Genomic DNA, 15,825 nt, shown 5'->3' with positions numbered 1-15,825 from the left:
TGATATTTTTACAAAGGCCTTAGCATCGACTCAATTTGTATTTCTCCTCCGCAAACTGGGCATTCTTAATCCTCATGCTCCAGTTTGAGGGGGGGGGTATTAGGGCCGGCCTATGACATACGAAGTCTCGAGTCTCGATATTGTATTTAAGCCAATGATGATTAATGAGAAAGGCAACACAATGATTAAACACAAAACATAACTTAACATGGAAGGCCCCCGTATCAACAATCCAAGAAGAAGAAAGAGAAATATTACCATTAAGACGGTCAGTGGCGACATTACTGTTTCGAGCATGCCATAGGTTGGCCAATTCTTTCAACTCACGTGGTGTGAGTGTGTTCAGATCAATTTTATCAAAAGAAGAGTTTTTCTTATATTAATTAATATTAATATTTTATTAGAAAAACTGATTATTTCCTAATTAAATTAGGAAGTTAGAGTATTTTTTTCCGGTAAGAAGGATATTTGTACATCCTATAATATAAGGTTGGTTAGGTTGTTCATAATTGTACCCAAAACAGTCTGTCTCATTATAGATGCCACTATCCGTTTATAGCTGGCCCTCTCACAAAATTAAAGTGGGAGGACAAGTGGGGGTATCCATTTCCAATACATGCACTTGCACTACCCACTTTCATTTGTGAGAGGGACACTATCCGTCTATAGCTATAGACGGATATTGTCCGTCTATAATAAGAATTTCTGTACCCAAAAATTGTGAGAGAGAACCTATGTAGTCAAATTTGAGAGTTCTTAAAGTTGTAGAGTTACAAAGAGTTCTTTATAAATGACCTTGTGTTGATTAATACGGAGTACAATAAAAGTGTGAGAAAGTTCTTCCACTAAAATCTTGTGTTTTTTTTTCCGTACTTTATTTTTATTTACCGCTTAATTAATACCTAACAATAACTTATAATATATGTATATTTACTCATTTTTGGGTGTTTGACTGCGATTTCTAATGTGCGATTTCTAAAGTCCATACAAAAACTACAATATCCTTCAAAATACTACTACTTCATCTGTCTCGGTCATTTGTTGTCCTTTTCGATTTAAGGGTGTCTCAATCAATTGTTGTCCTTTCTATTTTAGGATTGCATTTCATGGACAATTTGATCCTTCACACTCAATTTGTTCAACTTGTCATCTTTTAATTGACCTCCTTCTTTTTCCTTGGTTTTTATGTCAAAACCAAAAAAAAATTGAATAACAATTAACCGAAACGAAAGGAGTACAATTTAATGAAGTAAACTATTTTTTAATTTGACTTTTTAATGTCAAATCTCTTAACCACTTTACTCCCAACTCCCCTAAGTTTATCTTTCATTACATATTACATACGGAGTATTATTGTTATTAGTCACTTTGTCTTAGTTATTTGTTTATCTATTTCATTTTAGAGTATCTTAGTTAATTGTTTACCTTTTCATTTTAGGAATATATTTGATAACCAATTTAATACTACACACTTAATTTGGTCCACTCATAATCTAATAATTGACTTTGTGCCAAAATCAAAGGCAAACAAATAATCAAAACAGATAAAATATTATTTTTGGTACATACATACCTCTTTATATTAGTCTAATGCGTATGTTGTAGGAACATCCACCCTCCAAAGATCGACGGTGGCTTGTCATCCAATTACCTACACGTAAAGCCAAGAGTACACCCGTGGTATAAGTAAACTCAAATACTGTCGACGACGACGTAAACTTGCGTCAAATAAACCGTGGCCGACGTAACAAGTGCAACAAAATGTTCCTTATCAAACAATACAACATACCCCATGCAAATAACTTACTCCCTCCCAAAATTTAATACATCCAAATTTCAACTTCCTTACCACTTTCCGCTCCATTCCATAATCCCTATATATATCCGCCATACATTTCGATTGCCTTTTATCAAAAACAATACTCATAAATCATCATAATACATATAAAAACAACCCATTGTTTTTAATTTACAAATACACTCTTATATATACATCTATTATCGATTGATATCACAAATATATACGGAGTATATCACTAGTACAACTAATTTATGCAAGCGAAAGTTAAATAAACTAGATAGGAATTTTTAATGGCAAGTTTTAAAGTTCTCGTGTTTGTGTTTCTGGCAACGTGGGCGCCATTGTCTGGCCGGGTTTCATCATACAACCGTCCTCCACCGCGAGAAACACTCTATTTTCCATCTAATTTTGTTGATTCCACCACTCCTCAGCAGGTTCGTCATCCTCCTTTATGTAAATTCTCTTTAATTTAATTTTCATAGAGTATCACTTTGATTTTAATTCCGTTTAATTTAAGTCCATCTCGCAATCGCGACGTTGGAACTATACATTGTGTAGCTTTATTCATTTTAGTTATTCAATTCGATTTTTGAAATGGCAGCACAAAATTTAACGTTTGCCTAATCTTATTTTTCTTGTGGACGACGAGTTCCTGAAAAACACTCAAGCTATGAACATGAAGTATAAATGTATAATCAATAAAAAAAGGGTTGCTCTCACATCTCCATCAATAAACAAAATAAATAAATCCTCTGTAAATGATTCTACGAAGTAAAACAGATGTATAGTATAAAGTGACCTTACACAAGTTCCGGTTTGTTAATAAGTACATCTACTCACCAATATGGCTATGTTTAGATCTACTTTACACTATTTTTGTGTAAAATTTGCATGATATCTCATCAGGTTGGCAATTAATATTTCAAACAATATGTAATTACTCGTACTTTTCGCTTCCAATTTGTTCCGATTATCGCCTTATACTTATCACAGAAGATTTTCACCCCCTTTATCATATCCCGATTCAAATAAAAATAGAATAATACTATTCGTACATTGTAAACCTTAAAGTGACGAGAAGCTTTAAAAGTGTATTTTTTATGAAGAAAGGTACTCCCTCTGTTCGAGTGAATAGTTTACATTTGTTTTATTTTGTGAGGAAGTAATAAAGAAAGGGTAAACTATTGACTGAGACGGTTATTGTAAGGCTTAAAGTGAGGTTATTGGGAAGATTTATGACTTTCTACTTTCTAGTACTACGTAGTTATCTCATGATTCTAGAGCCTAAAGAACCTTTTAGTGGGTCCAACTGAACGAATAATTAGTTGAATATGTGACGGAACGAAAGTCGGAAGTATATAACAACATTTTATGGCTCCAACCATCTTTACGTAACAATAATAATAGTATGACATGCATGTTGCGAACTAATTTCTTTTTGTAAGTACATTCGATCAAGACTCGATACCACTCTATCTCTTGTATATAATATACGGAGTATCATGTAAGGTATATCAATAAAAATTGATAGGCTTCACATAATGCATGTGTGAAAGTGGTATCAAGAAGGATAACGATGTCTCATTCTTCAATCATTTTTTTTTAATTAAATGTGGCATTAATATTTTGGTTACGTAAAATGTTGCATCTCTTTTGCAAATGAGAATATTCAAGACTCAAAGAGCATTATGCTATTCCTATCCTAAACAAAGCTGTGAGGTCCATTAATTAGGACGGGTTTGACTTAAAATTGGCCAATTTTAAGGAATCAATCGATCTCCACGTTGTAAGGCGAAATACAGTGGATCAAACTTTTATTTCACTTTAAATAAGTGGAGTGAATATTAGGACTTGTCTCCCAGTTATGTCGTACATAATCGATAAAACCCTTAAATTAATTAAAAACAAAAACAAAAACAAAAATACGAAATAGAAAAAGATAACTACTACTTTGGTCGAGTCAGATTAAAAATAAATATTTTGATCATATCACGTTTTAAGAAAATAATAATAATAATAATAATAATAATAATAATCGTACACAAAAAAGGGTTTGTTATATGAGTATTTTTCTTTTGTCCAAAAATTATTTTTAAATACTCTTTATAAGGGTTGGTTATATTTTTCGTTTGTCCACGACAAATCATTTTCAAATACTCTGACTTAAAATGTATAAATACGACAATTTAACGAAACTGGTTAACGTACTTAGACGATGTTTTATAATTGCTTATGGAATAAGGCTATATATATTACGTGAATTTAAGAGGGAAATGCTCTTTAGATTTTCTAAAAAGGTAGACGTACACCACATAAAGTCTTAAAAAAGTACGTACGTAATTTCTTTGGATTGTATAACATAGTCTTTACTAGAAATGTGAAATATTCCGAGCTTATATTTGTAGTTGCACCAGTCCATGACGTTCTGTTTTGCTTAAAAAGAGAAATATTTTGTGAAGTATAAATAAGTGTTGCTTTATTTTTATGATTTGTTAATTGCATCATCAAACTGACTCGAAATTAGGTTTAATAGACGTCAGAAAATAGCTTAGGCATTAGGCAACCGTGTGGGAAACTTGCTTGTATACTCGTTTTCCTTGAAATTTTCGCTAATAGCTAATACTTCCTCTGTCCCAATTAATTATATACGTCATTCATTTCTAGATGTCTCACTCAACTGTTAGGCATCTTTTTGACATTAATTTTTTCACATTAAAAGCCCTTACAAACCTCATGTGCAATCGGCCGGCTCTTAACAAGTACGTAGAAGATGAAAAGTAAGAATAGATTCATACATTTGATTCATGCCTTGAACTTCGTGCCAAAAAAAATAAGAGAACGTAAAGCGTTCGTCGGGAATTGGGACAAAGGGAGCATATGGTACTTCATATATGAAACAATTTATATTTGTCCTAAATGATGTTAAAAAGCTAAAATGCGTTATTTTTGAGTTATTTTTCTATCTTATCTTTTTAAGTCTTACATTAATGATTTGTTCCGAATTTTTTCTCTTTTTAATTTTAAATCCTGATTCAGTTACTGAAAATAGTGGCTTACTATGCTCTTATTAATGATTACAAATTACAAATGCAGGTTCATGTATCTAAAGTAGGAAGAGATAAAATGAGAATATCATGGATAACACACAAAGAAGCTTCTTCCAAAGTAGAATATGGTACAAGATCTAAAGTCTATGACTCTTGTGTTGAGGGTAGTGCCTCAAGTTACAAATACGTCGCATACAAATCAGGCCAAATACATGAGGCAGTCATTGGACCGTTGGCCCCGAATACAGTTTATTACTACCGGTGTAGTGGCCATGCATCTCGTGAGTTCCGTCTCAAGACTACACCTGCTCAACTCCCTATCACATTTGTCGTTGTAGGTATGTTCAACAAATTCTTTACTATTCATGCATATACTCGTCTATAATATAATTAGGTAATTATAATATCATTTTTTTGTAATGATCCCGTAATTATTTTTGTTAAATTAAACAAAATCTTAAAAAAATTTGTTGTCGTGTGACTATACAAGAATACAATCTCCTATATACTTAGAGAATAAACTTTCTCAAAAAATTTTCCTCCAAAAGGAATCTGCTTAAATAAGGAAACAAGATTATATTTTAGTAAATTATTCACTATAATCTTCTCTAAATTTTAAATTACATTTGTATAACTAAAATAAAACAAAACTGATATAGATCTAAAAATTATAAATTACTAACAAAAAATTCATCAAAATTATTTGAGAAAAATTATACATTAAAATCATTAGTTTTGTGGTAAACAAATCACGAAAATACACATATCATGACTTCACTCAATTCTCTTAATAAGTTTTCACTTTTTTTCATATTAAAATAAAAAGGGTGAAATATGGAATTAATGACGCGTCATTTTAAAATCTATAAATAATAAATAAAATGTAAAAGCTCTATATACCGCGCATTATGCGCGGGATCTATACTAGTATAAAAATTACTCATATTACATTTAATTTATTAAGACATCAATAAAAATGACTAATTTTCGACATGGTGTGACTTCTAAAATCAAATAAAGCAAGATTTATATAGGTCAAATGTAAAATTACGTTAAGTAAACATTTTAACTAATTGCGAACATTTAATTTGATCTATGGTAAATAATGTAGGTGATTTAGGGCAAACAGGATGGACAAAGACAACACTAGAGCATATATCAAAATCAAACTATGACATGCTTTTACTACCGGGAGACTTATCCTACGCCGATTGTTGGCAACCACGTTGGGACTCATTTGGCCGATTGGTCGAGCCATTGGCTAGCCAAAGACCATGGATGGTGACCCAAGGCAACCATGAAGTCGAAATATTACCATTAATTCATAATACTCCATTTACAGCCTACAATGCAAGATGGCTCATGCCTTACAAAGAAAGTGGTTCACCATCTAATTTATTTTACTCATTCAACGTTGCATCTTCGGTGCATGTTATCATGCTCGGATCTTACATTAGCTTTGAATCTGGCTCGAGCCAGTATACTTGGCTCGAGCAAGATTTGAAGAAGATTGATAGGAAGAGGACACCATGGGTTTTCGTTTTACTCCATGCACCATGGTATAATTCTAATAAGGCTCATCAAGGGGAAAAAGAGTCTGTTAACATGAGATTTGCTATGGAAAAATTGCTTTATGAGGCGAAGGTGGACGTCATTTTTACCGGCCATGTGCATGCTTATGAACGCTTTGTAAGTTACTCGTAACTTTTTAAATATTTCTACATCATAAAAGCATGTTTTAGATAAAAATGTAAAATAATGACATATAAAGACCAAAATAGAATATGTAAACAAACCATTGAGATAATAGATGGACGTTTATTGGTCTTTCTTAAAGACTTTAATGCTAATGTACCTTTTTGTTATTGTAACAGACTCGGGTATACGAAGGAAAGGCTAACAAATGTGGTCCTATACATATTACAATTGGTGACGGTGGGAATCGTGAAGGCCTGGCATCAACGTGAGTGTTTGAAACTAAACTCGATCTATTTATTGACGGTTCTTTAAATTGTTGTAATTACAGATATTTCGAATCTCCTATCTACTAAAGGAATAAGGATTCTCAAAAAAAATTACCTCAAAAATGCTCTAACTAAAATATGGCCTGGAGACAAATTAGATTTTCTTCCATTAAACTAATCTTATCATTTAAAAAATAATAATCTTTTCATCATTAAAATTTTAAATTTCTAAAATAAAATAAATTTGATATAAAATTATAAATATACATAACCATAAATTGTTATTTTTAACTTCGCGATAAAGAAAAAATTTATTAAAAGAATTTATGAAAATTTATAAAATGAAATCATTAGATTGAAGTAATTAAAATATTTTCATAAATACACATATTTCATGAAATTACTCAATTTTTTTGATTAATTTTGTGATTTTAATCTAAAATCTATAAGCAATACTTTAAAAAGTAAAAAGTCTATTGTGCGGGATCTAGACTAGTTATCTAATACTCCCTCTGTCCCGGTCATTTGTTGTCCTTTTCCATTTTGGGGTGTCTCAGTCATTTGTTGTCCTTTCTATTTTAAGAATGAATTTGATGAGTAATTTGATCATTCACACTCAATTTATTCCACTTGTCATTTAGTAATTGGCCCCCTTCCCTTTCCTTGGTCTTTGTGCCAAAACCAAAGGACAACAAATGACCGGGACGGAGGGAGTAAATCACTTAAAATATACTCGATAATATACTCTCCTTGTTTTGTTTACTTTTGTTAAAATACTTCTTACAAAAAAATATAAACGATAAATAAATGGATGTGGTATTAATTGGTTTATTTGCTTGTTTGTTTCAGTTTCTTGGAAAAACAATCTATTAGCATGTTTAGAGAAGCAAGCTTTGGTCATGGAGAACTCAATGTGGTGAACACAACACATGCTCAATGGACATGGAACAGAAATCAAGACGACCAACCCGTCTCAGCCGATTCGTTATGGTTAACTAGCCTTGCCTATGATACTGATTGCATTCCTCACCAATCTTATACGGAGTAATAATATCCATGATTTTACTAGCTACATTTTAGAGAAGCACTAATGTAGTTTGTTAGCTATAGTAAAAATGATTTTTAACTTTTATAGGACAGAAAATTCTGAACTGGTTGCAACCCTATAAGTGTAAATTTTAGAACGGTTTTTCTAACATGTGCCCTAAGGGCACATGATAAGAAGTTAAGTAGGGAAAGATATTCAACATTATATCACTAATTATGGTAAATAAGAGTTTCAAATCTAATTTCTCATGATATATTCTCAACAAACCTTCCATACTTAACTTCTTATCATGTGCCCTTAGGGCACATGTTAGAAAATCCGATTTTCGAATTAGCGGTAATTAAAATGTTAATGTTAAATTGAAATTTCGATGTTATGGTACAAAATACTTGGCTAGAAATATTAAGGACAATACTGTCTTCTAGTGTTACCCCCATTATGGTTATTGTATTTGTTTAAGACACTTTCCTTATGTTAAGTTAGGACTCTAGTTTTACCATAACTAGTATTGTTGCCCGGCTTCGCCCGGGCTACCTCTATTTACAATTAATTTTTTTTTTCATTAAATTAAATTACTTAAAGTTGCATAACCCATAAAATTATCATTAATATATTTTTTATAACATATCCTAAAATTACGATGAAATAAATTTTGAGACAAAAATTCACTACTCCCGCTATTAACATTTTACTCTTATTAATAAAACAATTGTAATAACATTTCACTACTTGCCCGTAATCATTGTTACTTTCACTACTCCCGGCGTAATTATTGTTACTGTCACTACTGCCGCATTAATATTGATAATTTCACTACTCCCGCCGTAATTACTGTTACTTTCACTATTGCCGCATTAATATTGATAATTTCACTACTCCCGTTGTTGTTTCTACCACTCTCACTTATCTCGTTGATAATATTGTTACTTTTGCTATTCAAATGAGTGATTACTATCATATAACTATATCCAATGTTACTACAATTTTTTTCTTTACTGACGAAATTACTTTTACTACTTAGACGTGCAATTTTAAGAGGATTATATATTTATATAAATATATTACATATATGCATTAAATCAAATCGAAAAAATTATGCAATATTATATATTATGGAATCTAACTTGAATTATTTATAACCTACTTATTATATTTTTGTATGTTAAATAATTATTATCTCTATACATCTAATAAACTATAAAGTTTATTAAAATTGCATAGATTTTAAATTTAATATATAATTTTATGATGATAATAATTAATACCATAAGTGTGCATGTTTATACTAATTAATTATTTTTTTTAAGGAAATTGATCATCTTCTAGTCTTCTATAAATATTTAGGAAAATTACCAGGCATCTTCTTTCGTTTAGTCTCCTTGAAATTGACCATCTTAATTAATTATTTTATTTTAGGCGAATTGACCATCTTAATTAATTATTTTATTTTAAGAAAATTGACCATGATTAGAAAAATTACCAAGCTTCTATATAATTTAATTTTAACCCAAACTATATAATATTTGCATTGAGATCCCTTAATTGGGTCCATCACACGGTGCTATTGATTTAAAACTATATAGTATAATTAATTTGTATAACTTTCTTTAATTACATTGAAGTCCCTTGGTTTCTGAATTTAATATATAGTATTGATTCTGTTCTAGGTTATATTTATTTTACGTGAAATACAACATATATTAAACAAGAGTCTATTTATATAGAGAAACTAACGTAAGAGATCATGGAAGATGAAACTTTCAAAAGAATACGTTTTCGATAGGACATAGGTTATCAACGAACAATTTTTTATGTGAAATATAAGAAGTTTAGTACTAACTGTGTAAATAATAACTACAATAACAACATAATTCGGAATTTACGCAAATATGTTAAATAACATGTGTTTTATTCAATATGTGTTTTAAATTACAATTGGATAAGCTAAGCCTTATAACCAACATGTCCAAATGTCTTGCAAAGTTGCCACACTTCATCATTTTTACCCCAAGCTGCTCGTGCTTGTTTCTTCTGAAGATGCAGATATACTATCGTTACTTCTGTCAAAAGATCGTGACAATCCTCTCCGACGTTTAACAAAGCGTTACAACATTCTTTTGAAACATCTTTTCCGTTAGAAAATATATATTTAGATATAACATCTCCACAAGTTTTGCCTAAATTAGTTGCACATTTTTGGAAATCATCGGAAACCGTGGAGCTTGGGGTAGGAGCAGATTCAATAGCAAAACTGTGTTCCGCCATGATAAATAATGGGATTAGAAGGAGAGCAATCGTGATTGGTTTTGACTCCATTATCAAAAGATAATTTAATTATTCGTATTTTTAGTATTTTTATTGGTTAGTGCAAAAAAATATAAAAATATAAAACAAGTAAATGACTGGTTGTTGGATAACAAATGCATTCATCGTGTTAATTTATATATGAGGTTTCACATTTAACATTTTTTATGCATGCATATAATAAATAGCATACATTGTTGTTAAGATTTATTTAAATTTAGTTTATGTACTTTTATTAATTGTGATGACTTTCATTCTTAATTTATCAAAAAAAAAAAAAAAAAATTCTCCCAAGTTCATAATTTTTTTGTGGTTACGTAGCATAATTTAGTGTCATATGCAAGTTACTTTATTAAATGTGACTGTTAAAACATTTATTAAGTATATGATCGTTGTAAATGAATTTAAGCTAAGAATAATATAGGATTTTTTTCATATTAAATAGGGGAACTTCGAAAGTGTACTTACAAGGATTAGTAAATGTTTTACATTGTATTTTACATATATTAACGCTGGTTTATCTTATATGTAGATCCTATATTTTCGTTTTTTTTCTTCATCATCACTCTTTATTTCAAGTTATCAAATGAGATATTCTTTATCTTAACTTTAAAAAAAATTGACTATAGAGACCTGAATTTCTAGGTGAAATAAATATTGACTTAGGAAGCTTAGATTTAGGAACCGACAAAATTGGCAAGAATAACCTGGATTTGGGACGCGATAGATATGCAAGTTTTTCGATAAATAAAGTACTAAATAAACCCTTAGGATTGAATTAACTTGGGTTTTAGGTAGAGGTGGCAATCGGGTGGGTTAAGTCAGATTCGAGTCGGGTTGTTTCGGGTTCGGGTTATCATATTTTCGGATTTTCTCGGCTCGTGTGCATTGGTGGGTCGAACCGGGTTCGGTCAGGGCCTTTTCGGGTCATAACTTAGTTCGGGTATAAATCTAGTTTACATTGATGCAACAACCATAGAAGTATCCCCTATTTAGTATTTACTAAAAGAATAGGCAAAACTCTAAATTTTCCCGCCTAAACATATTTCCTAAAATAAAGTTTGTTATTTTAGCATATTCTATTAGTATGGTGGATATAATACACATAATATTTTAGATTTATATATTTATGTCATTTAGTATTTTACATTCTACAGAAAATTATCCCCAATATTTTTATGATATAAAAAGGAATTTTTTTTTTTTTTTTTTTGCTAAACATACGAAAAAAATTCATTGATTTTCTACGATAAAAAGTTGCGGCTATAAATATATTATCAGTAAACTTTTATAAAACAACACCATTAATCTCTAGGTAATAGGAAAAACTTTCATTGAAATACTCATTTCATGATTATACGATTTTGGCTTTGATTTTTCAAATCAAAATATACGTAAAAAAAAATTAGTTAATTTAAATTTCATGAATATAATACACTAAAAAAAAGTAAAACTTTATATATACCGTGCATACATTGCACGGGAGCTAAACTAGTTATTGTATTAATCGTAGATGCTTAATGCTTATGTTGATGATGTTATGTCATATGTGATAACTCTTTTCTAATGTTTGACCTCTTTCCGTCTATGGATGAATACAGTCAAGCTGACTTCTTACAACAGAAAGACCAAAATACTCACGTATGACATCCACTAAACTACACTAACAGAGTAACATATAATAATTATACTAACAACATAATTCGGAATTTACGCAAATATGTTAAATAACACGTGTTTTATTCAATATGTGTTTTAAATTACAATTGGATAAGCTAAGCCTTATAACTAACATGTCCAAATGTCCTGCAAAGTTGCCACACTTCATCATTTTTACCCCAAGCTGCTCGTGCTTGTTTCTTCAGAAGATGCAGATATACTATCGTCACTTCTGTCAAAAGATCGTGACAATCCTCTCCGACGTTTAACAAAGCGCTACAACATTCTTTTGAAACATCTTTTCCGTTAGCAAATATATATTTAGATATAACATCTCCACAAGTTTTGCCTAAATCAGTTGCACATTTTTGGAAATTATCAGATATCGTGGGGCTTGGGGTAGGAGCAGATTCAATAGCAAAACTGTGTTCAGCCATGATAAATAATGGGATTAGAAGGAGAGCAATCGTGATTGGCTTTGACTCCATTATCAAAAGATAATTTAATTATTCGTATTCTTAATATTTTTATTGGTTAGTGCACAAAAATATAAAAATATAAAACAAGTAAATGACTAGTTGTTGGAGAACAGATGCATTCATCGTGTTAATTTATATATGAGGTTTCTCATTTAACGTTTTTTATGCATGCATATAATAAATAAGCATACATTGTTGTTAAGATTTATTTAAATTTAATTTATGTACGTTTATTAATTGTGATGAGTTTCTTTCTTAATTTATCAAATTTTTTTCCTCTCAAGTTCATAATTTTTTTGTGGTTACGTAGCATAATTTAGTGTCATATGCAAGTTACTTTATTAAGTTCGAATGTTAAAAACATTTATTAAGTATATGATCATTGTAAATAAATTTAAGCTAAAAATAATATAGGATTTTTTTTCATATTAAATAGGGGAACTTCAAAAGTGTACTTACAAGGATTAGTAATGTTTTACATTGTACTTTACATATATTAACGCTGGTTTATGTTATATGTAGATCTTATATTTTCGTTTTTTTCTTCATCATCACTTCTTTATTTTATTTTATATTTTTTTTGAAGGGGATCACTTCTTTATTTTAAGTTATCAAATGAGATATTATTTATCTTAACTTAAAAAAAAAAATGGCTATAGAGACCTGAATTTCTAGGTGAAATAAATACTGACTTAGGAAACTTAGAATTAGGAACCGACAAAATTGGCAAGAATAACCTGGATTTGGGACGCGAGAGATAGGCAAGTTTTTCGATAACTAAAGTATTAATTAAACCCTTAGGATTGAACTAACTTGGGTCTTAGGTAGAGGTGGCAATCGGGTGAGTCAAGTCGGATTCGAGTCGGGTTGTTTCGGGTTCGGATTATCGTATTTTAGCATTTTCTCGCTCGTGTGCATTGGTGGGTCGAACCGGGTTCGGTCGGGCCATTTCGGGTCATAACTTAGTTCGGGTATAAATCTAGTTTACATTAATGCAACAACAATTGAAGTATTATTGTATTAATCGTAGATGCTTAATGCTTATGTTGATGATGTTATGTCATATGTAATTAGTCTTCTCTAATGTTTGACCTCTTTCCGTCTATGGATGAATACAGTCAAGCTGACTTCATACAACAGAAAGACCAAAATACTCACGTATGACATCCACTAAACTACACTAACAGAGTAACAGATAATTCGGAATTATCTGTTAGTAACAGAGTAACAGATAATAACTATATATACTAACAACATATTTCGGAATTTACGCAGATATGTGAAATAACATGTGTTTTATTCAATATATGTTTTAAATTACAATTGGATAAGCTAAGCCGTATAACCAACATGTCCAAATGTCCTGCAAAGTTGCCACACTTCATCATTTTTACCCCAAGCCGCTCGTGCTTGTTTCTTCAGAAGATGCAGATATACTATCGTCACTTCTGTCAAAAGATCGTGACAATCCTCTCCGACGTTTAACAAAGCGCTACAACATTCTTTTGAAACATCTTTTCCGTTAGCAAATATATATTTAGATATAACATCTCCACAAGTTTTGCCTAAATCAGTTGCACATTTTTGGAAATCATCGGAAACCGTGGGGCTTGGGGTAGGAGCAGATTCAATAGCAAAACTGTGTTCAGCCATGATAAATAATGGGATTAGAAGGAGAGCAATCGTGATTGGGTTTGACTCCATTATCAAAAGATAATTTAATTATTCGTATTTTTAGTATTTTATTGGTTTGTGCATAAAAATATAAAAATATAAAACAAGTAAATGACTGGTTGTTGGAGAACAAATGAATTCATCGTGTTAATTTATATATGAGGTTTCACATTAAATTTTTTTTATGCATGCATATAATAAATAAGCATACATTGTTGTTAAGATTTATTTAAATTTAATTTATGTACGTTTATTAATTGTGATGAGTTTCATTCTTAATTTATCAATTTTTTTTCTCTCAAGTTCATAATTTTTGTGTGGTTACGTAGCATAATTTAGTGTCATATGCAAGTTACTATATAAAATGCGACTGTTAAAACATTTATTAAGTATATGATCACTGTATATGAATTTAAGCTAAAAATAATATAGGATTTTTTTCATATTAAATAGGGGAACTTCGAAAGTGTACTTACAAGGATTAGTTAATGTTTTACATTGTACTTTACATATATTAACGCTGGTTTATGTTATATGTAGATCCTTTATTTTCGTTTTTTTCTTCATCATCACTTCTTTATTTTATTTTATTTTTTATTTTTTTTGAAGAGGATAACTTCTTTATTTTAAGTTATCAAATGAGATATTCTTTATCTTAACTTAAAAAAAAAATGGCTTAAGACACTTGAATTTCTAGGTGAAATAAATATTGACTTAGGAAGCTTAGATTTAGGAACCGACAAAATTGGCAAGAATAACCTGGATTTGGGACGCGATAGATAGGCAAGTTTTTCGATAACTAAAGTACTAATTAAACCCTTAGGATTGAACTAACTTGGGTCTTAGGTAGAGGCGGCAATCGGGTGGGTCAAGTCGGATTCGAGTCGGGTTGTTTCGGGTTTGGGTTATCTTATTTTCGGATTTTCGATAACTAAAGTACTAATTAATAAGAGTTCCCATGATTTTGTAAATCACATGAAATGGAATAATGTTGTTTGGTTGGAATATGGGAAGTTAATTACACATGAATTCACACTTACCTAGGGGGGCCTAGGTAAGCAACTTCTCACATGGAACTTCAATTTATGTGATTTGGGGAAAACAAACAACTCTCTCATTTTACAAATCCTGTTAATTGCAATTCATGTGTTTTAGAATGGGCAACCAACCGTCCCCTAAGTTTGAGTTACTATTTGACATTGTGATTGAAAGGTTAAATAAAACCGGGAAATATGAGTTAAATGAATTAGGGTAATTTTAAAAAAAATTATAAATTCTAAGGTCAAACATTAAATCATCTATGATATACCTGTAAAAATTTGACTTGACACCGGCTAGTGTTTTCCGAGGTTAAGTCCAACGAATTTTGATATAAACTAATCGGACTGAAGTAACCCGTTAACTTAGTCCCTCTTAGATTCAACCTGTCTTTTTCGTGGTTAAGTCCAGCGAATATTGACATGGGACCCCGGAGTAACCCGTTAATGTAAGTTGTCTTAAATGTAATTATAGAACATATAAGTCACTAATATTAATAAAATACATTAATATTTATATAATCTAACTGAAAGAATAATTAATTGTAGTACTAGTACTTATAAATTACAAATACACTTAAAACTTTAGTTTTATCTAACATTTATAACCTTACTTGTATTATGGTTTATCCCGTATAAGTCGATCTAAAGCGATAGTCTTATGCTCATAGGATACACATATACATTCTAAATTTTGGGTGCAAATAAATATATTCACAAAATCTCATGGGACACTCCAATTATAAGTAATGGACGAAAATACCCCTGATTTTATTATACTGCATTCGAGAGGTTGGAAGTTAAATGACAAA

The 15,825-nt window shown here is 30.5% G+C and overlaps 1 protein-coding gene across 1 annotated transcript; it reads left to right on the top strand.

Annotated features, from left to right (window-relative positions):
- Nucleotides 1-1,630: 1,630 nt before the first annotated feature.
- On the top strand, nucleotides 1,631-8,108 carry LOC141599724 (putative purple acid phosphatase 20). The gene is made up of 5 exons (XM_074419836.1): nucleotides 1,631-2,235; nucleotides 4,895-5,186; nucleotides 5,960-6,537; nucleotides 6,723-6,811; nucleotides 7,662-8,108. Exons 1-5 carry the CDS (start codon nucleotides 2,092-2,094, stop codon nucleotides 7,858-7,860), a joined length of 1,302 nt encoding a protein of 433 aa, XP_074275937.1. The 5' UTR covers nucleotides 1,631-2,091; the 3' UTR covers nucleotides 7,861-8,108.
- Nucleotides 8,109-15,825: the final 7,717 nt, after the last annotated feature.

This window comes from Silene latifolia, chromosome 1 (genome assembly GCF_048544455.1).
Source record: "Silene latifolia isolate original U9 population chromosome 1, ASM4854445v1, whole genome shotgun sequence".
Taxonomy (NCBI): domain Eukaryota; kingdom Viridiplantae; phylum Streptophyta; class Magnoliopsida; order Caryophyllales; family Caryophyllaceae; genus Silene; species Silene latifolia.
The sequence above is the reverse complement of the archived record's forward strand: the minus strand, read 5'-3'. Positions and strand labels throughout refer to the sequence as shown.